Raw genomic sequence first — 26816 nt, 5'->3', positions numbered from 1 at the left:
CTGTGTCAATGTTTAAAAGCCCCATATTCTTAACCTTTCTCTGGCACCAGTGCTGCCAACTGGCTAGGTTGGCTCTCTATAAGGACGTTCTCATGACCAGCTCTACCTGAGTAGGATTGCCTGGAAAGGGCAGTGCTAGCCCTGGTAGGGCTGGGTCCCAATCCCAGCGCTCCTCCGTCAGGTAGCTGGGGTTCTAAACCCGGATTAAACGTGAAATAGGAGGATGCACACTCACCCTCTAACGCATTCCTAATTCATGTGGGTAATCGGGCTGCCAGCAGCTCCTTTTGGACTGCCAGAAGCTATACTTACCATAGAGCTAGGGGGAAGGAGTGACCCAGCCGCCAGGAATTCCCCAATGCACCGTGATGCATTGTGGGATTCCTGGGAGGCCAGACATCCTTCCCCCTGCCTTTGGATTGGTGCACTGTTCAACACAGCACCAATCATGTGGGTGCATGAGCAGTGGCACACAGAGGAATTGGCTGTTGTGTGGGGGGAGGTAGGTAGGATCCTGCCTTCCCCCAGCCCTCTCCAATCCCAGCCGAAGTGATCGGGTGAATGACCTTAAAATATGGCACAATAACCCCCTTCCCCTCTTTTCTGGATCATGCCTAGAGTTAACAAAAGTAATATATGGACAGAGAGAACCCCCCTTTCTCTAGTGGGTTTGTTGAGGACCCACTTCTCTCTACAACATTCATTGCCGGATGTGACACTTCCATGGAAAATTTTGCCACATTTGAAGAATCTCCTGCATAGAACACTATTTCCTCAAAATTATAATTCCAGCTGGATTGAACATGAGTTCTGTCTCTCTAACCTTCTTCTGCCCCACTCGTCTTCATCTTTCTTCAGCATAAGCATATACATAAACTTATGTTGTTCATAGCAGACCAAACATTTCTTCTATTGCATAACCGAAAGGGGGATTTTCTATGCTATTTCCCTTTTCATACCTTAGAAGTACAAATTCTTTAAATAAAAATGCAATGAAATTGTCTCTCATGAAATGAAAATGGAAAAAAAATCTATTTCAGAACTAAAATATTTACATTTTGTTAAAATGTGTATATATTGGTTTTTGAAAGCAATAAGATTATATTTTGGATTTTAAAAAAAAGAACGGCTCATTTATATTCATACAAATGTAGAAAAATGAATGATTTTAATCTTTTTCAAAAGCAATTTTAAAAAAAAAATCACAACGATTAATGTGTTAACAGAAACTGAAAATAAAAATATCCTAGTCAACATTTATATTCAGAAACATTTTGGTACAAATATCGTTTGAATTCTCCCATAGGTTAACCTTGACATTGCAAAGCAAATTAAAACACATGATGAGATAATATTTGGCAACCCCTACATATCATAGACAACTATTCTATAAATTAATTTGGTGGGGACTTTCTCTGAAAACACTGAGAGGAAAGGGTTAATGGAGGAGTTATTATTGGTTGAGCCTCTGAGTGTCGCTGTTTGCTCATAAGATTGAGAACAGTAATCCAGTCAGCCCAGCCCAGTGCAGCTCTTCTGTCATTCAGCAGAGAACAAATTTCAGACCCACATTCTCTAGCTCTGGATGGGTAACAGGAATAATTTAGGCAGTTTTGGGGGGGTGTTTTTGTAGCATCCCTGTCCCTTTTATATATATATATATATATATATATATATAGTGTCTGTCTGGAAATGGCTGGAAGGAAACTATGCTACCGGAAGAGAATTCTACTTTGCTTTGTATTGGTCATTGTCTGGGAGTCAGCTTCTGGGCAACTGCGTTATGTAATTCCTGAGGAAATGGAGAAAGGCTCTTTTGTTGGAGATATTGCAAAGGATCTTAATTTGAATATAAAGGAGTTATCAAGTGGGGATGTCCAGATAATTTCCAGAGGTATGAAGCAATATTTTGTGCTTGATTTGAGAAATGGTCATTTGTTTATCAATGAAGTCATTGATAGGGAGCAGATTTGCCACCAGATGGAGAGATGCTTGTTAAATTTTGAGATTTTTGTCAAGGATAAGATGAAGTTTTTTACTACTCAAGTTGAAATAGCAGATATTAATGACAATTCACCCAGTTTCCCTGTGGAAGAGCTGGAGTTCAAAATCTTGGAAAACACAGGTCTGGGGGCACATTTTCTTTTACCAGATGCCCAGGATCCAGATCTGGGAACTAATTCTCTCCAGAGCTACCATCTTAGCAGCAACAAACACTTTTCTCTGGATATACAAACTGGAGTTGATGGAGTCAGGTATGCAGAAATGGTCCTTAAAGAATTATTAGATCATGAAGAAGAGAAAAGACATCAACTGATTCTCACAGCTGCGGATGGAGGAGAACCAGTCAGATCTGGTACGGTACAAATCTATGTTGCTGTTGCAGATGCAAATGACAATGCCCCAGTTTTTAGCACATCTCTTTATGAAGTGAATATTGTGGAAAATATCCTTAAAGGGTCCCAAGTGCTAACGCTGAATGCAACTGACCTGGATGAGGAAATAAATTCAAAGGTAAGCTATTCATTTAGAAAATTTTCAGAAAAAGCTTCCAAAATATTCCACTTGGATTCTGCTACAGGACAAATATCAGTCATTGGGAATATAGACTTTGAAGATTCTAAATTATATGAAATGGAAGTTCAAGCCCAAGATGTAGCTGGATTGTCTACTCGTGCCAGAGTTGTTATCAGAATAATGGATGCCAATGATAATTCACCAGAGATCACAATTACGCCACTTCTTAGCAAGGTTGTGGAAAGCTCTCCTCCAGGAAGTGTAATAGCCCTTATAAATATAAATGATAGAGATGATGGGGAAAATGGAGAGGTCACATGTTCCATACCAGCAAATCTTCCATTTCTATTGAAGAAATCGTTTGACAGTTATTATAGTCTAGAGATTGCTAGTGTTCTGGACAGGGAGAAGGTCTTGCATTATAACATCACAATCACAGCAAGTGACCAAGGAAGTCCTCCTCTCTCAGCAACTGCATACTTCCCATTAGAAATATTGGATGAAAATGACAACCCACCCACCTTTAAAACTACATCCTTCATTTTTTATATCGAGGAGAACAACAAAAAAGGTGATTTGATTACAATTTTAAAGGCACACGACCATGACCGCGGAGAAAATGGCAGAATAATTTATTCCATTATTGAAAAAAACATTATGCAGATCAGTCCTAGGCAGGTCTACTCAGGTGCCACTGAATACAATGAGACCTTCTCCCAGGTAAGTTTGCATAAGTTGGTAGTCACAGACTCTTTTCTTTCTTCCTGTCTCTCTATTAACTCAGAGACAGGAGTTGTCTATGCCTTGAGCACCTTTGATTATGAAGAATGTCATGAGATCCAATTCCAGGTCAAAGCACAGGATGGAGGCTCCCCGCCACTCAGCTCCAACGTCTCAGTGACTCTCTTCATCCTCGATCAAAATGACAATGGCCCAGAAATCCTGTATCCTTCCCCTCCCACGGATGGCTCCACTGGAGTGGAACTGGCCCCTCGCTCCTCTGAGCCAGGCTACCTGGTCACTAAGGTGGTGGCCGTGGATGCAGATTCTGGCCAGAATGCTTGGCTCTCCTACCAGCTGATCAAGGCCACAGAGCCCGGGCTCTTCACTGTGGGACTCCATACTGGAGAGATCAGGACAGCCCGTTTCTTTCTGGAGAAGGATGCCCTCAAGCAAAGCCTGGTGGTTTTGGTGAAGGACAATGGGCAGCCGCCTCTCTCCGCCTCAGTCACTGTCACTGTGGTGCTGGCTGACAGCATCCCTGAAAGCCTCTCTGATGTGAGCAGCATCTCAGCTCCTATAGATGATCCCCAGTCTGACCTCACCTTCTACCTGGTAATTGCTGTGGCTTTTGTCTCCTGCTTGTTTTTCACCTTCCTTCTTGTATTGTTGGCTCTCAGACTTTACAGGTTGAAAAACTCACACCTGTTTGACTCAGGAAGTGTGCAATTCAGTGGAGTTCCAGTTTCACAGTTTGTGGGCATCGATGGAGTCCGTGCTTTTCTTCATTCTTACTGCCATGAGGGTTCATTAACCACTTGCTCCCAAAAGAGTCAATTTTTTTTTCCTATTGGAAGCTGTACAGATACTCTTACACCTCAGCAGGCTCCTGATAAATTAGTAACTCTAGAAGAATCAAGCACTGAAAAAGAAAAACAGAACTCTCTGCAGGTGAGTTTCATTATTTATTAAGTTCTTAAGTGATGAAATTGTATGATATTCAGAATACAAGCAAGCTGAATTTGTTGAGTAAATATAAGGAAAATGTCTATGTAGAGGTAATGAGTAAATCTGTCTATGTGTACTGAGTTGTAAGGTGCTTAATTGTGGTTTTTGAATGGTGGTTGTGCCAAGTGGGTTTGCAAATTAATTTATAATGCTTCAGCCACTGGTCCCAACAATGTGGCAGGAAATAGCAGCTACTTTACATTCTTGAAAGGGAAAAAGTGAGTGGCTTTTTAATGTTCTCATTCTTATTTTTACTCATCCACTCTGCAAAATAGAGAGTTTGCCTGAGTGTCATTCAGGAAAGTAATTTATATGTTTAGGTATAACAGAATGAGCCTTTTCTGTCCAGAGGTCCTGTTACAGTATTCCCAGAATACTGCAGATGGGTTTGTTGGTGGGCTGGATTTGTTGAACTAAAACCCTGGTGAGTGGGCCTTTGCTCTTGGTGAGTAGTTATTTCAGCTCTCATATACAAGGCCAAAAATAAGTACTGTCGGGCACCTGCTCAGCTCCATGCTTCAGCAAGATGCCCGCTGCTAACTCCTAGAGCCCCCTGACCCTGTTGTTTCTCTGTGCTGCTGTGGTCTGTTCACCTGCTCTCTCTTGGCAGAAGTGACAGGAACTTCCTTCTCAATCAATCAATCAATCACTCAATCAATCATCTTTATTACGATCCAGGACCACCGTAAGATAGCAAATTATGAGATATTACATTAAGATAAAACAAATAGCAAAGCGATAAAAGCATATTACAGTAAAATTACTATAGAGATGCTATAAAACTACTACTACAATTCAAAATAGGTGTAGCACGATAAGGATAAGAAAGGCAAAGCTTTATAATCACAAAAATTATATTCAAAGTAGTAAGCATCTATCTTTAAAAGAATATGTAAAATATTTAGAATATAGAAACAAAGTGGCTAAAAAATAAATATAAAACAAATTACAAAGCGGTAGGAGCATATTACATTAAAGATGCCCAATAACCTATAAAACTACAACTACAGCTCAAATTAGGAATAGCAAGATAAGGATAGGGAGAGGCAAAACTATAAAGTCACTAAGATTATATTCGAAATTGTAAGCATCTATCTTGAAAGGATATATAAAATATTTGGAATATAAAAACAGGGCAGCTATATATATATAATAAAATAACTGGGAGTGCCGAGCGGACAAGTAGAATAGTCAATAGTTAGAAGCAATACAAGGCTGAAACATGATTATGAACTGGCAATCAGGGCCCAGCAGATCTGACACGCTGCCGTGCAAAGCTTGGCAGTGTTGTACATGAAGGCCCGTGTCTTCATCCGAGCGCAGCATCCTGGTGTAGGCTTGATTAGGGTGGCCAGGGTACTTGAGGAGTAAAGGGAGTATAAGCTTGTCCCGATCATCTCTATGAAAGGAGCAAGAGAGGAGTGCATGCTCTGTAGCTTTGAGCTCCCCAGTGTCACAGGGGCAAAGTCTTTCCGTAATAGGAATCATGTTGTATTTGCCTTCTAAAACAGCGGAGGTGAGGGCATGATGATGGGCAAGGGTGAAAGCCCTGAGGTGGCTTGGGATTTCCAACTGTGACACATATGCAGCAGGAGAGGCAGCAGATCTGAGACTCTGAGGACAGGAAGGCTGGAGCCCTGCCTAGGTCATCCTGGCACTCAGTGTCCGAAATCCTCTGTTTGATGACCATTTTTGCCTTGTCGTATCCCATCGTGAGTAGGAGGGGCAGGGAGAAGCCCAATAGGGCAACCTTCCCTCTCCCTCTGGGCATCAGTGTGTGTTGGATTTAGAGAGAGGAGGCAAGCGAGTAGGCACCAGTGAGAACAGCAAGGAGGTGGGCTCATTCAGGGAGGGGCAGCCACATATGTCCCCCTGCCTGGGGTCCTCTCATTGACCATATCATATTTTCCTTATTGCTATGAAGAAATGAAGAAGACCCTCATGAATGAAAACTTACTTCAAAATAAACACTTTTAAAGGCTGGTTCAACACTTAAAATATGTGTTATGGGCTTCCATTACATGCTGCAGATATTCTATCATATTTCATTCTGGGACAATACTGCTGTATTACGATTGCTTCAACTACTATACAACATTTGTAATAACAATCAAGTTATTGTAATAACAATAAAGCTATTCAATCAATCAATCAATCAATTTATTACAGCCATAGGCCATACAATAAAGCTATTAAATAGGGGTAGCGGTTGGGAGACTGCCTGTAGGGTTCAATGGATTGCAAAGATGCCAAATACTGAGCCAGGTCTCACAATCAGTGAGACCCAGTTTTGGCGTGTGCACGGGGAGAGCGGGCTAAGCCCGTTCTCCCCACACACGAGCGGGGAGGGAGCCCTGGGCGGCCAGATCGGCTGCCTACATGATTACTGGCTCCGTGAGGGAGCTGGCAGGGCCTGGGGAGCTCGGAGGCTGCATGGCCCCTGGAAGCTCCAGTATGCCCTGCGCAAGCACGCAGGGCATTCTGGGGAGACCCCCAGAGCTGGGAGGCGGCTTTTCGCCTCCCCGTTGGGGTTCTACTCGTGAGTAGCCACGGCATGGAGCCGCACCGTGGCTACTCATGATTGGAAAGCCTGGGTTTGTGGAGCGCTCGCTCTGCAAACCAGGGCTTTGGGGAGGGCTAAAAAAGTGGGCTAGTCGCGTGTAAGCCACTGGGCTCACCTGAGAGCCTGGTGGTTTACATGATCAGACAAAATCGGGCTAGGCTCTCCTAGCCCGATTTTGGCTGATCGTGAGAATAGCCCCACTGAATTATATCATGGGGCAACTCAACTAACAGCTTTATTGCTTTGGATAAAACAAATGATTATACCCTGTAGGGAATCATGCCATTATAATGGGAACATAGGAAGATGGGAATCTCTGAGACTATTCACATGTGTGTGCAAAACCAGGCTAAGGGAGCCCAGCATGGTTTTGCATGCGCACGTGAACCAATCCGGATGCACGTCCAATTCCAGTGGCACCACAGCGGCAAACCCACTTGTGGAGCCTCCCCTCAAAACAGGGTTAGGAGAGCAATTAGGAGAGGGTTAGGAGAGGGTTAGGAGCAATTGCTCTCCTAACCTTGTTTTGACAATTGTGTGTCAGCCACGGCTGCTTGTAGCCACAACTGCCAGACTGGGGTGGGAGGGGGATCCCACTCGCATGCTGCATTATTGGAGCTCTGGGGGGACAACGTGGGGCAGCACATCCTGGCACCCCAACCCTAGTAGTTACTGGCAGGAGCTGGTGCTCGTCTGGGCAGGCAATCCACCCGCCCAAGGTGGGTCTGTGGGGAAGGTAGGTTTAACCAGCCTTCCCCACAGCCCAGTCTCTAGCCCTTCTCACTGGTTGTGAGAAGAGGCTCTCTAAGTTCAGAGGGTACATCTGGCAAACTGTTGTCAATATCATGAGGTTTGTGTGGGAAGAGGAGACGTCATAATGAAATATGGGTACATGTACTTTAAAAATGATACCTCCTAAAGAAGATAAAGCACTTCATTGTTCTTGTTAATTCATTGGTCCTGCTACAGGAAAAAGATACAAAATTTTAATAGAGTCTTATTGACTACCTAATTTAGAATTTAAAAAATAATATGGTTAAAAACAGATTGAAAAAGAGGGGGGTATGAATCTCAAAGTAAAATGTTCCTTGTTTTTCCTTCTTTCTTTGCAGCCAAGGACAACACAAATTGAGGCTATTCCCATGTTCCCTGGAAAGTGGGCTAAGGGAGCTTAACCCGCTTTCCAGGGATCATGGGAACCACTGGATTAGCAGGTGATCCCAGTGCTCCTAGGGTGGCTAGCCCGCCTAATTCCTTCTCTTCTTAAATGAGGTTAATGAAGCAAGTGCTCCATTAACCTCATTTTTCTGCTTGTGTGTTGGCACGTGGCGACGCATGAGTAGACCCCCGACCGGGAGGCTGCAAGCAGCTTCCTGGGCTCATGGGTCTCTCCAGGATACCCTGTGCACTCACGTGGGGCATCCTGGAACTTCCGGGGACCACGAGGCCCCCGATCCCCGCAGCCCCTGCCAACTCCATGATGGAGCCGGCAGCTGTGTGGGTGGCCGATACAGCTGCTCAGCTATGAGTGGCTGCTCAACTGTGGGGAGAGTGGGCTAAGCCCTCTCTCTCCACAGAACCCTCTAAGGTGCTTAACATGTGTCGTGTGAAGTGCCTCATTAAATACTAATCAAATGCTACCACAAGTTAGAACCACCAAAAAGCCTAAAATATTAATGATGAATAGAGTTAGAAGAGTTATTCTAATGTTTGGGTGCTATGGTGGAAAAGTACTCCTTCTCTCCAGCAATCACCTCTCAATTTGAGGACACCCAGGACAATGCCTCCATAGAACAATGAAGGAGAGGAGAAGAAATGAAAAGAGGAAGCAGAATGGAGCAAAGAGAGGGAAGGGAAAGGACACATAAAAAGGAAAGCATTTGTCAGTCAAGTAACATAGTCTTGCCTACCATGTCCTCTTTGGCAGGAACAAGAATCAAGAATCCTTCAAAGATACCTGTCTTAGACCATTTAGGGTTGTAATGGTCAAAACTAATCCTTGGAATACTGCCTGAAAACAAACTGATAGCCAATAAACATCCTTAAGCACTGGTGACAAAATATAATATAATCTCCAGATCCCAATTACTAACCAGGAAAATGTATTCTAAACCAATTAAACTTTCTGAGCAGTCTTCATAGTTAACCCTACATAAAATGCATCACAGACAGTAAACAACCTAGATATTACCAGGTTTGAATAATTGTGGTTCCCCCCCCTCCCCCAGGGAGGGCTGGTGCACCAACCAAAACTATGCCTGAGATGCCATGTTGGTTTTCATCTGCAAGGCTAGATATAATAGCACTCCCAAGCGATGAACCTGATCTTTAAGAGGAAATGCAACTTCCTCTTTAAAAAGCTGAACACCAATTGCCTAATCACCTTTTTCAACCTCCAACCAAACCTCCATCTTTTCTGGATTGAGCTTCGGATTCTTAGTTCATACCTGGCCCACTACTGACTCCAAACACCTATTCAGAACATCCATCATGTCACTTGCACTAGACGTAAAAGAGAAATAAAGGTGGGTGTCACCAGCATATTGATGGCATCACATCTCCAGACAGCCTCCTTTAACAATTTCATGCCAATGTTGAAATAGCACAGAAGACAAGATGGAACCCTTTGTTACCCTACAGCATAAATGCCACAGGATGGAGCAGAATTCCCCAACACCATCTCCTAGAATCAAACATCAAGCAACAATGGAAATACGAGAGCACAGTGACCCCAATTCCCATCTTTGACAGACAATCTGGAAGGATACTGTGGTCTCACAAGCCATTGAGAGGTTCCTGGCAATCAAAAGGATTGCACTCTGAGTGTTTATGTCTTGATGCAGGCTGTCCACTAGGATGATAAAAGCAGTTCCAAAATTGGATCAGGATTCAGGTGGAAATGGGTTCAGATAGTCCATTTCATCCAGGGGTGACTAGAGCCACCACCTGCTCAAGAATCTCATCAAGACTGGAAGAACAACTGACCAATGCTTGGAAAGGTAATGACCTTTGGCTTGGATACAGGGGACTTTTTAAGTAATGGTTTCACAGCTACCTCCTTCAAGTGGCTAGGGCTTTCCACTTTTCAAAAGGAGGCATTTATCACCTCCTAAAACCTTGAGAAGTCCATAATGCTGGGAAAAGTTGAAGGAAAGAGAAGAAGAGGACTACCATCAGCAAGGTGGAGGGACTCGATTAAGACAGCAATGAATGCACCACTGAGAGACCTTAAAGGCCAAGTTGAAGACAGATCATCCTGGAGAGAATCTATCTATGTGGTCCCTAAGAGTTGACACCAACTTGATGGCACTTAATCAATCAATCAATCAATCAATCAATCAATCCCAATTGACCACTCCCTCTCAGCTAAATATTAGCCATGATGAGCAAAGATTGAGCACACTAGGAAGTTGGTGAACCAGAAGAGGCCCTGTCAGCACCCTTAGGCTGCAATGTGAAATAAATCCAAATGAAAGACTAGATTGAACTAAAGGAACCTCTGAACTTATTCTCCAATCAAAATCAGAATGAATACAATATTATTATTCATGAAATGCTTTGCAAATAAATCATAGTGGGCTACTTTGAGCTCCAGTAAACCATTGTAACAAATTGCAATATTAACTTTAAGCTTCACTGCTGGTCATGGCCATTTACCACTACAGGAGTAAAGTGAAATAACAACCAAGTCCTCCTTGTCGAATTAATCTGCAGGAAAAAAATGGTCAGACACATACACTTGTGTACACGTATACATACAATAACACATACACTTATTTTATGGATCATCACCAGCTCACCACAACCTTAATGGTCCAGGACAGAAGATAGGAAAGAAACAATTGCTTTCAGTTAGCTGAGGTGACCAGATCCTAGAACAGGGGTGCACAACTCAATGCCTCAGTGGGCCGGAACCAACCATGACTTGATATGCAGGGGCTGAGGTCAATTTTCAGCATATTAATTATTACATTAAAATAAAATAAAAATAATAAATGTGAGGAAGGAGAGAGTTGGAATCAGGGGGAAAGGCGAGGGGAAAGGGAGATGATATCAGTGGGCTCCGGCCAAGGGTGGGGAAATCTGCTCTTAAGAAGCCAACTTCATTCAGCTGCTGCTGGTGGTCAGCAGGACAGAACAAGAGCTCTTCATGGCTCCCGCTGTTGCAGCAGGATATTCTTACCTCTGGGCCCGCAAAAAAGGCCCCGAGGGCCAGAGCTGAGAACAGGAGGACTTCCCCCTCCCTCATCCCAGGGTGCCCCACACCATAAGCACGGCCGCTCTCCCCACCCCCAGCTCACTGGTAGAAGTGGCAGCGAGCCCGGAGGAGCTGTTTAACCTGGTGGCAACCATGCACACGATTGCCGGCCGAGGGTAAGCAAACCACAGGTTCACTTAACCTTGGCTAAATGCCGTGTTCAAAAGTGGGGCTAGGTGTGGGAGCAGTGCTGGGATTGGGATCGGTCTGGGCCTTTCACACGCACATCCTAGCCCAGTCTGGGCTGCCTTAGCCTGGGCTAGGCTGTGTGTGTGAATAGCCTCATTGTTTCACCTCATTATATCTGTGATTGTATGGATTAGGTTTTTTTTAAAGGCACTTGTTTCCATTACAAAGTTGCTCACAACCATTCTGACTGTAAGATTCAAACTAGATTGTAGTGCACAACACAGCATTATTATTTCCATTAAAAGGAGTCAGTCAGTCAGTCAGTCAGAAAGACAGAAAGAAAGAGGGTATAATCAGATCCATAACTTAGCGAAGCCAAGGTGTTAAACTGGTATGAGCTCTAAAATGGATTTTAGCCTTTAAAACTAGGGGGCCAGTCTGGACCAGACTGTAACCTCCTCAACCATTATGCTATTTTATACATGGGGATTTCCTGATATGGCATCAGCAGCCCTCCTGTGCTTGGAGAGAGGCACTCGCAGAAGGACGGTGTGCCTAACAGTGTGTGTGTATGGTATCAGCTAGACCCCCTGGTACTTGGACTTAGGCATATTACATTACACTGGCATCAATAAATAAAACTAAAATCAGATAAAATGTAAATCTTCACTGGATCCTGGATTGCTAAAGGTATGTGTGCGGGGTTGCTTTTGCTCTCACCTCTTAAAGGAAAGGAGTGCAAGGGGAAAGCATGGAGTAGAGCCAAGCCAGACCTTGACCCAGGCATCCTGAAGCCCAGTCAATAGAAACCAGTGTAGCCATACCTATTTACAGCAGCCACGATCCCTTGGAAATCATTCTCAACTAGCACAACAGCCTATCCACTTGCTCTCTTTCAAGCATTGCTAAATTAGCAAGTTGCCCACTGAGGCTATGTAGTATTTTTTGTTGTTGTTCATATTCCCTGATTGGCTGGAGGAATAAAGTTGTTTTTGCTTGCTCTGATTGATTTCAGATACGGAAGAGCTTATTTTGAATTTTGGTTACTTCATTCCTTTTAATACAGTAAAATATTGTTTTTACTACAGTAAAAACATAATAAGGAATAAGTAAAATATTGTTTTTCAACAAAAGTTCCCAAAGCAGTTTACATAGCTATAAATAAATAAATAAAATGGCTCCTTGTGCCCAAAGGGCTCACAGTCTAAAAAAGAAACATAAAATACAAAATGTCAAAAAACATTTAAAATAATAATAATAATAATAATAATAATAATAATAATAATGCCCCAGTGAGGCACTACCTTGGCGTGGTTGTGGGGCTTGCGTGCTCTGAGGAAGGTGAGAGCTATGCCAGAGGTCCAACCATACTGGACAGGTCTCACCAGAGGAGCCAGACAAAGAGTGCCTCTCCCATCAACAATATGGTGAGACGTAACTTTAATAAATCTATACCGGATCGGTCGTCGCCCGGGTCAACAAGGACCGCGCCAGGTGCTGGAGTCCCTGGACATCTGGTGGCAAGTGGGCAACAGGACTCAGGATCTTCAGTTGAGCAACCAGGGCTGAAGACAGCAAAGTTACTGGAAGAAACGTCGCTTAACCGAAAAAAAATACGGAAAATGCCAACAAGGAAATAATGATCTGCTATTACAAGTCTAGTCCAACTAGAAGAGGTTATTTAACAAGAATGTACCAAATTTGGAAAGAGAAGCATCCAGATACAGAAATAACAGAACAAAGACTAGCAGACCAGAGAAGATTCATAATAAGAAATAAAATATTCACAGGAGTTGAGCTGGAAGAACTGCAAAGAGCAACACAGGCTCAAGATATGGAAGAAGAATTACCACCAACTGAAGCAGTTGCTCAGGCGCAGGTGGAGGAGGTGTTGGAAATAGAGGATACCACTGTTGCTGAACTGTTTCGAAATCAAAACCAGGCAACCTCCCCTTTGTCTTCACCTCAAAACCCCGAATGCTGTTTAACAGAAAAGCAACAAGAACTAAAGCAAAAAAATTACTGAGCACATGAACCAAACAACCACCAGGGTTCGACTTCCAGCTCTAAAACAGTTGCCAAAAAACAACTTGCCCAGGCATTAAAAGATGTCAATGCTGCACTTGCAGAAATAACAACCAAGAATTTGCAAGAAACAAACCAACTAATGTACAGTGCAGCAACAATAACAACACAAGAGCTCGGATATAAGATCAATGGACCTGTCAAAAAAGAAAGTAGTACATCACCTAAATGGAAGATTAGATTAGAAAATAAAATCTCCAGGCTTAGATCAGATGCTAGTAAATTGAAAGATATGAAAGGCAAGAAGCTGAAGAATGAAAACACCAAACAGTATCTGATCCAAAAATACCACCTCGATTCAAGGAAAATTAGAGAAGTCCTGGAAATAATAAAGCAGCAAATAACAGCAGTGTCAAAGAAGATTAGCAGATATGAAGCCAGAACTACACAACACAGGCAGATTCTCCAATTCTAGTCGAATCAGAGATGTTTCTACCAAAGCATAGAAGGAGAAACTGCAAGAAACCTAGAAACACCAAATAAAGAAGAAACAGTGCAATTCTGGGGGAAATTATGGGACAATCCAATAGATTATAATAAAAAAGCAGGCTGGATGAAAGAGGTCAAAAAATGTAACCAACAAATGCAAGATCTAATAATAACACCAGAATTAATAAGTGAAAGAGCAAAGAACATTAAAAATTGGACTGCGCCAGGCGACGATGAACTGCATGGCTTTTGGCTTAAACACCTAACAAGCCTTCATAAACAACTATCAAAACAGTTCAATCACATTTTGCAAGGAGGTGATATTGAACAATAGCTAACAACTGGGAAAACTCATCTCATCATGAAAGACCCAGCAAAAGGTGCAGTTCCAAGTAATTATAGACCGATAACCTGTCTGCCAACCATGTTCAAATTATTAACTGGAATAATAGCAGATGAAGTGATGCAACACTAACAAACAGCTCCCAGTTGAACAGAAAGGAAATTGCCCGAACACCAGAGGCACAAAAGACCAGCTGCTGATTGACAAAATGATTTTAGAAAATTGCAAGAGAAGAAAAACCAATCTAAGTGTTACATGGATTGACTACAAGAAAGCCTTCGATTCATTGCCTCACACATGGATACTAAAATGTTTAGAAACAACTGGTGTCAGCAAAAACATTCAGATATTTATTTTTAAAAAGCAATGAGCATGTGGAGTACACAGTTAACAATCAATGGCGAGACACTTGGACAGGTTAGCATTAGAAGAGGCATTTTCCAAGGGGACTCACTATCCCCTATGTTGTTTGTAATCGCCATGACCCCACTTTCACAACTACTAAACAAAACAGGCCTCGGATACCAAACGTCTAAAACATCAAGTAAAATCAACCATCTGCTGTACATGGACAATCTGAAGTTGTATAGAAAGTCCCAGTCAGAAATCAAATCACTGCTAAACACTGTCCGTATATTCAGTAGCGATATAGCAATGGAGTTTGGACTAGACAAGTGTACTGCATTAATAATGAAAAGAGGGAAAATAACAAAAACAGAAGGAATAGAACTTCCCAATGGAAGCAAGATCAAGAACCTGGAAGAGAAAGAACATTACAAATACCTGGGCATTCTCCAGGCTGATAACATTGCACACACTGAAGTTAAAAGAAAAATTGGAAGTGAATACATCAGGAGAGTTAGAAAAATCCTCAAGTTCAAACATCACCAAGACCTGGCAATGGCTTAAGAATGGCAACTTGAAGAAAGAAACAGAGGGTTTAATACTGGCTGCGCAAGAACAGGCACTAAGAACAAATGCAATAAGAGCAAAAGTCGAAAAATCAACAACAAACAGCAAGTGCCCACTTTGTAAAGAAGCAGATGAAACAGTAGACCACCTAATCAGCTGCTGGAAAAAGATCGCACAGACTGACTACAAACAAAGGCATGACAAAGGAGCAGGGATGATACACTGGAACATCTGCAAAAAATACAAGCTACCTTTAGCCAAAAATTGGTGGGACCATAAAATGGAAAAAGTTGAAGAAAATGAAGATGTAAAAATATTATGGGACTTCTGACTACAAACAGACAAACATCTGCCACACAATACACCAGATATCACTGTAGTCGATAAGGAAGAAAAACAAGTCAAAATAATTGACATAGCAATACCAGGGGATAGCAGAATAGAAGAAAAAGAAATAGAAAAAATCACAAAATACAAAGATCTACAAATTGAAATTGAAAGGCTGTGGCAGAAAAAGACCAAAATAATCCCTGTGGTAATTGGCATCCTACGTGCAATTCCAAAAGACCTTGAAGAGCACCTCAACACCATAGGGGCCACAGAAATCACCATCAGCCAATTACAAAAAGCAGCTTTACTGGGAACAGCCTATATTCTGCGACGATATCTATAACAATTGACAATAAAATTCTGGCATCTCAGGTCCTTGGGAAGGACTCGATGTCTGGATAAAACAAACCAGTCAATAACACCTGTCTGACTGTGTAAACAAGAAATAATAATAATAAAGACCCCAGCATCAGCCACTGGAGAACTGCTGTGCTGGGAATGGATAGGGCCAGTTGTTGTCCCCTTGCTAAATAAAAAGAATCACCACTTTTAAAAGGTGCCTTTTTGCTCAGTTAGCAGGGTACTGAGGGAGAGAAAAGGATCTACAGTAGGAGAAATTGGTCAGCATTCTCATGGTATCTGAGGGGTGGAGCTTACTGGCTTACCGGTTTAAGGGAACCTGGAACAGGAGGTGCCCTTGAGCAATGATGGATCATGCATTGAGCCTTTCCACCAAGGCTTACTGGCTGAAGGGTGATGGTGGTGGTGATAACACTGGTGAAACCTCCTTGATACATTTGAAATATGTATGGACAAAGAATAGCAAGAAACGTCAGTACTGATTGATCTGAGGCTTGGAGTCTAGATGAACGCTCTGTCCCCCACCTTCCATCTTGATACATGTGTGCATAAAGAATTTGAAGGGAGTCTGGCAGTTAAAATAGTCCCTTATTGTTGCAAGATCAGCCATTTTAATTGGTAACATTGTTGCTCTAGTTCAAGCCATATTCTGTTCTCATCTCTTCATCAGGTATGTGAGTGAAATATACTGCCTACCTTTTAAATCCAGCTCATTGAGTCTAACTGGGTAGAGGTTTTCAGGGCTATAAAAGCAGAAATATTTGTTATTTCTAGAAGTTGCTTGTGATAAAGAATAGCATGCATAAATAAGTAGGTGTTCATTTAAAATAGCTGAACTAAGACATTGAATGGGCCAGGAAGGAAAAGATCAGGGAGCAACTTGAACTGACTGAAATAAAGTTTTTGTAAGCTGGGCGCAGAAGGGAAATAACTTGATTAGCAAGCCAGAGGCTGCTGTTTCAAATCCCCGCTGGTATGTTTTCCATACTATGGGAAACACCTATATTGGGCAGCAGTGATATAGGAAGATGCTGAAAGGCATCATCTCATACTGCACGGGAGATGGCAATGGGAAACCTCTCCTGTATTTTACCAAAGACAACCGACTCGACGGCACACTTTACCTTTAAGGTATACACATTGGCTGACATCCAGACCAAGTTACTCAATAGCACTACTCAGGAGTTACTCTAAAGGACTATTTAATTTAAATAAGATTACTCAGGAGTAATTTAGTCTTGATGCCAGCCAGTTAAATTGAGGTATCCTAGTATAATAATGTCTTTTTAATTAGTTATCTTTGTCTTTAACTGAAAGCATGCATACAAAAACTTCATTCAAAGAATATAATATTACATTTACTGCACTTCAGATTTATCAAATATATGTTAAAAGCAGTAGATAAATTTAATCACTATTATATACTTTTTAAAATAAAAATTTAAAATTTAAATTTAAATTTCATGAAAATTAACTACTTAACTTGGCACTAATAGTAGAGTTTATTGACAATTTGTGGTTTAAGCAGAGTTCTCTTTGAAAAGAATACAGAAAGTAAATACATTAAAATTAGAGTTTTCTTGGTACAGAAAGTTAACAACTGCCACAGAAATGAAATTACATATATTACTCAGTCCTTGCAATTTTTGACTGAGACTCTGGGTGCCGCTGTTTACCAATGAGAAGGCACAGTGAAATGAAAGATCCACAATGAGCTCCCTAGTGTTGATCTTACTCAATACTGGCAAGGCAGCAATGGAAGGCACACACTCGCAGTGAAAAAGAATTGTTCATCAAAGTATTCTCTGGAACAAGCAAGAAAAAGAAGTTCCCAGTGCAGAAGTAATCCTAGAAAGCTTGAAATGGTAGATGCTCAGAAACCTCAACTGTGCAGTGGTTCACTTTGGCTTACTTTGATTGCCATTTGGCAGACAAATTATGGGCAAATTCATTATTCAGTTCCTGAGGAAGTCCAGAAAGGCTCTTTTGTGGGAAATATTGCAGAAGACCTGGGACTGGATTTATTAGACAACAAAGTCCGCATCATTTCTGAAGGTATGCTTCAATATTTTGCCTTGAATGTTCAGAATGGTCATTTATATGTCTCGGAAAGAATAGATAGAGATGAAATCTGTGGGTGGGTGGAGAAGTGCATTTTAAGCTTGGAAGTCCTTGTTGAGGATAAAGTGAAGATATTCAATGTTGAAATTGAAATCACAGATATAAACGACAACGTTCCAACTTTCAAGCAGGAGCACCTGGATCTAAAGATAAGTGAAATGACAATTGTAGGGACCCATTTCCCCTTGCAAGAAGCTCAGGATTCTGACTTTGGTGACTATTCTCTTCAGAACTATCATCTAAGCAACAGCAAACATTTCTCTCTGAATCTGCAGAGGAGATCTGATAGGGACAAGTATCCAGAGCTGGTGCTAGAGAAACCCTTGGACAGGGAAGAAGAAGCTGTGCACTTTCTAACCCTAACGGCTAATGATGGTGGACATCCAGCCAAATCTGGCACTCTGCAGATCCGTGTAATAGTTCTGGATGCAAATGATAATGCACCCATTTTCAACCAGCCTGTTTATCAAGTGAATGTTTTCGAAAGTGTTCCTATAGGTTCTCTGCTGCTGACTGTAAATGCTACAGATGCAGATGAAACAACAAATTCTAAGGTAACTTATTCATTCCTAAAAATAAAAGAGAGTGCCTTGCAACTATTCCAAATAAACTCTGAAAGTGGAGAAATATTGACAACAGGCAAGCTGGACTATGAAGAAAATGCATTACATGAAATAGAAGTCCAAGCAAAGGACAGTGGAGGTCTCTCAGACAGGGCTAAAGTATTGATCATGCTTATTGACATTAATGACAATGTCCCCAGGATAACCATCACTACACTTTTTAATTCAATCAGTGAAGGACGTTCTCCAGGAACTGTGGTTGCTCTACTGAACATACAAGACAGAGATTTGGGTGAAAATGGAGAGGTCATATGCTCCATTCCTACAACCGTTCCCTTCCATTTAGAGAAGACATTGGATAACTATTATCATTTGAAGACTGACAGAGCCCTTGATAGAGAAAAGATATCAAATTATAATGTAACCATTACTGCTACAGACAGAGGGAACCCACCATTGTCAGCCACTGCAATGTTCTTCATAGAAATTTCAGATGTAAATGATAATGCACCAGTCTTCAATAGGACACAATATATGTATTATTTAACTGAGAACAACCCCAGAGGTGCATCTGTTTGCTCCATGAAAGCAAGTGACCCTGACTCTATGGAAAATGCCACAGTCACATTTTCCATCACTGAAAGAGGCATCAATGACTTTATTATCTCCTCCTACCTTTCAATTAATTCTGAAACTGGAGTTGTTTATGCACTGCACTCATTTGATTATGAAGAGTTCCAAGAGATTAACTTCCAGGTCAAGGCTCAGGATGGAGGTTCCCCGCCACTCAGCTCCAACGTCTCAGTGACTCTCTTCATCCTCGATCAGAATGACAATGCTCCAGAAATCCTGTATCCTTCCCCTCCCATGGATGGCTCCACTGGAGTAGAACTGGCCCCTTGCTCCTCTGAGCCAGGTTACCTGGTCACTAAGGTGGTGGCCGTGGATGTGGACTCTGGCCAGAATGCCTGGCTCTCCTACCAGCTGATCAAGGCCACAGAGCCAGGGCTCTTCACTGTGGGACTCCACACTGGAGAGATCAGGACAGCCCGTTTCTTTCTGGAGAAGGATGCCCTCAAGCAAAGCCTGGTGGTTTTGGTGAAGGACAATGGGCAGCCGCCTCTCTCCGCCTCAGTCACTGTCACTGTTGTGCTGGCTGACAGCATCCCTGAGATATTGACTGATTTGAGCAGTGCCTTGGTTCTTCCTGATCCACAGTCAGACCTCACCTTCTACCTGGTAATTGCTGTGGCTTTTGTCTCCTGCTTGTTCTTCATCTTCCTCCTTGTGTTACTTGCTATCAGGTTGCACAAGTGGAGAAATTCTCAACTGTGCGACTCTGCAAGTGTGAATTTCAGCGGAGTTCCAGTTTCACAGTTTGTGGGCATTGATGGAGTCCGAGCATTTCTTCAGTCTTATTGCCAGGAGGTTTCATTGACTTCGGGCTCTCAAAAAAGCCAGATTTTATTCCCAATTGGAAGCTGTACCAATACCCTGACAACACAGCAGGCTTCTACTAAACCAGATCAATTCTTAATCATAGGTGATTCGAATGCCCCTCAGGAGGAGGCAGCAGTCCATGAGGTAAGCATGTCTATTTCAATACTTCTGATTTATTTTAAAGTTAACTGAATTAGTTCTCTGCTCCTGATATATTGTTTTCATTTTCTAAAACCTGATTAAATGAAATTTCTGTTATACATGGATCCTTTTTATGTTTCTTGAAGTAAAAATGTGTGGCGATAAAGTATTCTGAATCATCCACTGTATTTTTGTAACTACGTTTGTTGGAATAAGCTGGTGAATAAAGCGCTTGAATGATTCAAATGGATATTATGATCCATCTAGGTCATATTAATTATACTTTTTGACAATAGATTGGCAAAGCCAAATCACAAATTGAAAATCACTTTTCATCCTGTTCCTTGTAGATAAATTGTATTGAAAACTTGGATACTACCTCCTGATATGCTTATAATCTGTAGTGTCAGCAGAGCTTGTACCAGCACAAACATTTTTAGAAGGGTTGCAATGATATTTGTCATTACCAGCTGCTCACAAACATGATTAGCAGAATTTGAGTCCTGTTGGAAACATGCCTGAGTTAACAATCAAGACTCAATAAAAAGATTTGGAATGCGTTTTAATATCTTTTTGAAATCTCCAGCTCAATGTATTGCAACTTCTAAGAGGAAGTGAGAAATCATGAGAACAGAATTCAGAAAATCTTATAATGGTTGAACCACATTTTGATGTTACATGGTGGACTTGTTACATGGTAAGATTGATTGTTCTTGAAACGATCAGCAAACACAGGAAGTTATGCCAGCAAGGTTTATTGATCGCAAGCTTGCCACAGAGTTTCTCTTGCAAGGGAATGAAATTCTATAATTCTAAATGATTTTTCTCCCCTTCAGTCCCATATTTTCCCCTACTATTTCTTTCTGGATCACTTAGCACCTACTTAAATGCAATACAAAAGATAGAACTTCATAAGGCTGTTCACATGAGCAGACCTACCCAGGCTTGTGCAGCTCTACCTGAATGTGAAGTACTGGGATCGAAGCCAACCCTGATGCTACCCTCCTGGGAAGCCTGGGGTTCTCCCCCAGGCTTGACTGGGGTAAGAGGGGGTGTGTGCAGATGTGGTAGATACCATGCAGACACAGGGCGAGGTGTCTAGAGCACCTTGCTCATGGGGAAATCCTCTAATGCACTGCACTCCTTGTACGGTGCATTGTGGGATTTCTGGAGGCCATGCCGTGTTTCCTGGCCTCCAGAATGCCATGCTACTCACCACAGCGGTGCTCATCTGGGAGTGTGGCATGGCGTGCGTGGTGGCAGCGTTGTTCATGTGGGGGAAGGCAGGAACGCTCTCCTGCTCTGAGAAAAGGAAGCCATTTGTACGACCTCATTGTCTTTCCTCCTAAACCTTCTCTCCACCACCAAGAGTAACAATTCTGTTACTATTCCTATTTTTAATTTTGGATTGCACTTTTTTTTAAAAGACGTACCACTAAAATCCTACTGCATTGATGTGCACTCCTGTTTGCAAACTGTATCCCTGGAAATGAGCTCCTTGCCTGCATTCCAACTGTTGGTGGGACAAACAACAGGGAGTGGTAGATACCTTCATGTGCAGTTTGTGTGCTTCCCACGGTTAGCTAGCTGAACTTTGTGGCTCCTTGGTATGAATGAATGAAGCAATTATTATATATTTCTCTTATCTGCAGTAGGTACCATTCATTTGCACATATTTGTAGGAGGAGTGGAAGAACATTGGTCTGAGGTTCCTAACACACTTAAATTTGTACATTTTGAAGTGATTACTGGAGGAGATATGTGTTATATTGGCTGGTGAGGAGCATCTCCTCACATTGCTGGTGAGGAGATGTTGTGTGGTCCCTTGATGTTCTGGTCCATTAGTGCTGCTTGGGTAACACTAGCACAAAATGTCTAATGACTCATCTCCCAAATGTAGGTGTAGTCTTAATTTAGCCTTTGATTCCTGTGAAGACTTTGACCCTGGGAGCTTCTTATCAAGTTGATATTAAAACGGACACTTTTTCATTCTCCTTTTTTTGAGTATTTACAATACATCTTTGGGTACTACTGAAATTACTTGGACAAAATCAAAATCAGCTACAACCAGACACTAAAAGTGAGATGGTAAATTCAAAATCTGATAAAAGGTTAATGTTGATCAATTGCCCTTCTGGACTAGGAGATTTAAATATTTATTTAACATATATATTGTTGCTTTATATTTTTATAAATACAAAGGGACAATATGTATGTATTTTCTCCATACATTATTACTAAATGATGCTGCTGAGATACTATAGTGATATGTTCCCTGATATATTCCCTGAATGTTTCCTTTAGAATGAAAATAAGATGCTCTACTGAATGGACAATCAATACTTTTAAGCAAACATTATGAGACAATTATATACAACTAGACATTAAGCCCATGACATTAACGGGCGCTAGAAGAGTTGTGTAGAACTGTTTGCAGGTTTAACGGGTTGCTACGCGGACCTATGATGCAGAGACGGTAACTATGTGCGCACGCAGTTGTGTGCGTAGTTTCCGTTGCTGCGTCCGCGCACGCCACGCATGCGCAGAACACCTGCCAGAGACACGGACGCAGGTACCTTAGGGTTTTATTATATAGGATACATAGTTTTATTTGTACCCACAGTCCAGATCCAGATCTGGCGGGGGGGCGGGACTCATTATTTGAGCTATTGATAGGATGAAACCATTAGATTAATAACAAACTATCTGGTCACTTCAATGGGCTATGGATCCATCCACTGGACCAGGATACAGGCGTATTCTAGTATGGAATATCAGAATGAGTAGTTGACAGAATGAGTCTGTCAAGGCATCTAAAGACTGATGCCTCTGAGACTTCAGTTCTAGTTTATGTATAGAGATCACATATAAATGTTGTTCATACTCATTTATGTGGGGAGGTCTGTACATGACAAAACATCTGTATAAATATCCTTACAGTGACCAAACCAATAAAAAGTTATATGATGGCATATTTCTTGGTGTTAGGACAAAAACTTTTTTTGCAATTTTTACTGATTGGCCGAAATTCAGACTTGTATTTTGCCATATTTAATGGAAAGATTTTTATAATGGAACGTAAAATATTGTCAATATAGTAAAACATCCTCTGCAGTTTTCAAGTTGAGACTCTGGGTGCCACTGTTCACCAGTCTGGCTGAGAAACACACTTGGAGACCAAGCCTTTCAGTTCTTTAAGCACAAAATAACTGAGAGAGATCATACTTGCACAGGCATTGCAGGGAGTGTGACAGAGGAAACCTTCACTTTAAATAATATTAACTGCAAACACACAAGCTTTTGAGCCAGAACCAGTGGCATTTCTTCTGCAGCATGGGAATGGAAGAAACTCAGAGGCTGGGGAGCTGTACAGTGGGAATCCTGCAGTGCCTCATAATGGTGTTTGTTTGGAAGGCAGTTGCTGGGCAGATCAACTATGCCATTCCTGAGGAAATGCAAAAAGGCTCCTTTGTGGGGAATATTGCAAAGGATCTAGGAATAGATGGAAAGCACTTTTCAGACCATGGACTCCGGATTGTTACCAGGACAGGTACGATTCAGCATTTTGCTTTGAACTTCAACAGTGGTAATTTACAAATATCTGAGAGAATAGACAGAGAGGAAATCTGTGGAATGGCAGAGAGCTGCATTTTAACTTTTCAAGTTATTATTGAGAGCAAGCTAGAGATCTATAGAGTTGAAGTAAAAATTACTGATATCAATGACAATGCTCCAAAGTTCTCATTAGAGAAACAGAAACTGAAAATTGGCGAGGCATCTGCACCTGGATCCCGGTTTCCTCTTCCTGAAGCTCAAGATCCAGATCTGGGTATTAATTCTGTACAGAGCTACCAACTCACAGGCAGTAGCCATTTTTCTCTAGATGTACAAAAGGAAGAAAATGGTGCCAGACATGCTGAGTTGGTGTTGGAAAAATCTCTGGACAGAGAGGAGCAATTAGGTTATGATCTAATCCTCACAGCTACTGATGGTGGTGATCCAATCAGATCTGCCACTTCTCAAATCCAGGTCATTGTTCTTGATGCAAATGATAATGCACCAGTTTTTACTCAACAAGCTTATGAAGTAAGTGTCAAGGAGAACATTCCTAAAGGATCCAGTGTGGTAAGTATAACAGCCACTGATCTGGATGAAGGACTAAATGGAGAGATAAAATACTCATTCAAAAAAATCACAGAGAAAGATTCTACAATATTTCTTTTAAATTCAACAACTGGTGCAATAATACTAATGGGGAACCTTGATTATGAAGAATCACCTTTATATGAATTTCAGGTGAAAGCCGAGGATGGAGGAGGACTGAGTGATTGGTCAAAAGTTGTGATTATTGTTATGGATCTGAATGACAATGCACCCGAATTAGCAATAACATTTTCCATCAATACCATCCATGAGAATTCACCAACAGGAACAGTTATTGCCCTTCTAAATGTACAAGATCAAGATTCAGGACTCAATGGAGAAGTCACATGCTCAATTCCCAGCATACTCCCTTTCCAGCTAAAGAAATCCGTTGAAAACTTTTATAGTTTAGTGACACGCAACAACCTTGACAGGGAGCAGGTGGCAGTTTACAATATCACTATTACAGCTACTGATCACGGGACACCACCACTCTCTGTGTCTGCTTTTATTTCACTCCAGATTCTAGACACAAATGACAATCCTCCCCTTTTTGTAGAGTCAGCCTACATGTCTTATGTTCTGGAAAATAATCTCAGAGGAGCTTCAATTTTTTCCGTTAAAGCAAAGGATCCGGATTGGGAAGAGAATTCCCGATTAAGTTATTCCATCATTGAAGACCAGATGACTGAATCCCTTCTTTCTTCCTATCTCTCCATTAACTCAGAGACTGGAGTTATCTATGCCTTGCACTCTTTTGATTATGAAGAGTTTCAGGAGATTCGATTCCAGGTAAGGGCCCAGGATGGAGGCTCCCCACCACTCAGCTCCAATGTCTCAGTGACTCTCTTTATCCAGGATCAGAATGACAATGCTCCAGAAATCTTATACCCCTCCCCTCCCACCGATGGCTCCACTGGAGTAGAATTGGCCCCTCGCTCCTCTGAAACAAGTTACCTGGTCACAAAGGTTGTGGCTGTGGATGCAGATTCAGCCCAGAATGCCTGGCTGTCTTACCAGCTGATCAAAGCCACAGAGCCAGGGCTCTTCACTGTGGGACTCCACACTGGAGAAATCAGGACAGCCCGTTTTTTTCTGGAAAAAGATGCCTTCAAGCAAAGCTTGGTGGTTTTAGTCAAGGACAATGGGCAGCCACCTCTGTCCACCTCAGTCACAGTCACTGTGGTGCTGGCTGACAGCATTCCTGAGTTATTGACTGATTTGAGTAGTATCTCAACTCTTCCTGATCCACAGCCCAACCTCACTTTCTACCTGGTGATTGCTGTGGCTTTTGTCTCCTGCTTGTTCTTCATCTTCCTTCTTGTTTTACTAGTCATCAAGTTGCACAACTGGAGGAATTCTCAACTGTATGGCTCTGCAAGTGTGAATTTCGGTGGAGTTCCAGTTTCACAATTTGTGGGCATCGATGGAGTTAGAGCATTTCTTCAGTCTTATTGCCAGGAGGTTTCATTGACTTCAGGGTCTCGAAAAAGCCAGATTTTTCCCCCAATTGGAAGTTGTACCAATACCCTGACACTGCAGCAGGCTTCTGATAAGCCAGATCCTTTATTAATCATTGGTGATTCTAACACTGTTCAGGAGGAGGCAGCAGTCCATGAGGTATGTACATTTCAAAATGTCTATTTTATTTTTGAAGTAAATAGAGTTAGTCCCCCCCCCCCCGTTTATAATATAGACATTGGCTGATATTCTGACTAATGCTGCATTTGAAGAAAGTTGTGCTAGTGCAAGAACATCACATAGCAGGGCATACACACAGGGATTTTCAGAACTGTGTTCTTGTGTAAAAGTTCCAACTATAATCTACAAAGTGCACTACAGGTTGCGTACCTTGTTATATAACACTAGCCTGAAATGCAGGCACCAGACTTAGTCCAACTAGCAAGTGCAAGAGCCTTGTGCTAGCACAACACTGTTGTATAAGTGCAGCATTAGGATCTCAGCCAGTATCTTTATTTACCATTATTTGACTCAGGGAGTATGAATTGTACTGGCATTTCAGTTTTGCAACCTGTGGGTATCCGTTAAGTTCAAGCTTTCTATTCTCTCTCACCACAGACCTATGTGGAGAGTGGGTAGGATTTGGTAGAGAATGTATTTTGTATCCAGGTCCTAGGTTCAATATGCAGCAAGTCTTCTTAAAGTATTTCAGGTTGCAGGGCTGGGAAAGCCCTCTCTCTGCCTGAGAATCTATAGAACCGATGCCAGCCATAAAGGCAGCACTGGGCAAGATGGACCATCGGCCTGACTCAGGATTAGGCTGCTTCATGTTTTCAAAAGCCAAAGGACAGTGTGTGTTGCAAGTGAATGTGTGAAATAACTCTATTGAAAAGCATCTAGGAAGATATCTTCTCTGTCTCAGATTTCTCACTATAAGAGGTCTTGGAAATATAGACTAGAAGGAAATGGAGTGATGGCGAACATTGATTTGAACACTGAGGCAAAAAAGGATTTTGGTTTTATAACACAGGTAAGGGATGAAGATGGATTAGAAAGAAACATATTGCAAGACATAGATCAAGGTTCTTAAAATGAATGACAGTGCTCCAGATATTTCTAAAGTAATATGATTCCTAAAGTAGTAATTACTCCTAAACATCTTGTGCCTCAAAGGTTATTGGTCATAAGATTTCAAGACAGGGATTCCAATGACAACAGGTAGATCACTTGTAATTTGACATGTTTTATACCTTTTTGGATAGTATCACCTTTAGATGATAATTGTTTTCAGTC

General features: G+C 41.8%; 1 protein-coding gene across 1 annotated transcript; it reads left to right on the top strand.

Moving 5' to 3' along the window:
• Window positions 1–1512: 1512 nt before the first annotated feature.
• Window positions 1513–26162, top strand: LOC128323185 (protein dachsous-like). The gene is made up of 4 exons (XM_053245904.1): window positions 1513–4192; window positions 18823–19922; window positions 23334–25682; window positions 26142–26162. Exons 1-4 carry the CDS (start codon window positions 1693–1695, stop codon window positions 26160–26162), a joined length of 5970 nt encoding a protein of 1989 aa, XP_053101879.1. The 5' UTR covers window positions 1513–1692.
• The last annotated feature ends 654 nt before the right edge of the window (window positions 26163–26816 follow it).

The sequence above is a fragment of the Hemicordylus capensis genome, chromosome 4 (genome assembly GCF_027244095.1).
Source record: "Hemicordylus capensis ecotype Gifberg chromosome 4, rHemCap1.1.pri, whole genome shotgun sequence".
Classification (NCBI taxonomy): domain Eukaryota; kingdom Metazoa; phylum Chordata; class Lepidosauria; order Squamata; family Cordylidae; genus Hemicordylus; species Hemicordylus capensis.
Note: the sequence above shows the minus strand (reverse complement) of the source record. Positions and strands in the feature narration are given on the sequence as shown.

Coding starts and splice junctions, on each gene's coding strand:
- LOC128323185 (XM_053245904.1), top strand. CDS start 1,693: ATGGCTGGAAGGAAACTATGCTACCGGAAGAGAATTCTACTTTGCTTT. Junction 4,193..18,822: donor ACAGAACTCTCTGCAGGTGA/GTTTCATTATTT, acceptor TGTTCTTCATAG/AAATTTCAGATGTAAATGAT. Junction 25,683..26,141: donor AGGAGGCAGCAGTCCATGAG/GTATGTACATTT, acceptor CTCTCACCACAG/ACCTATGTGGAGAGTGGGTA.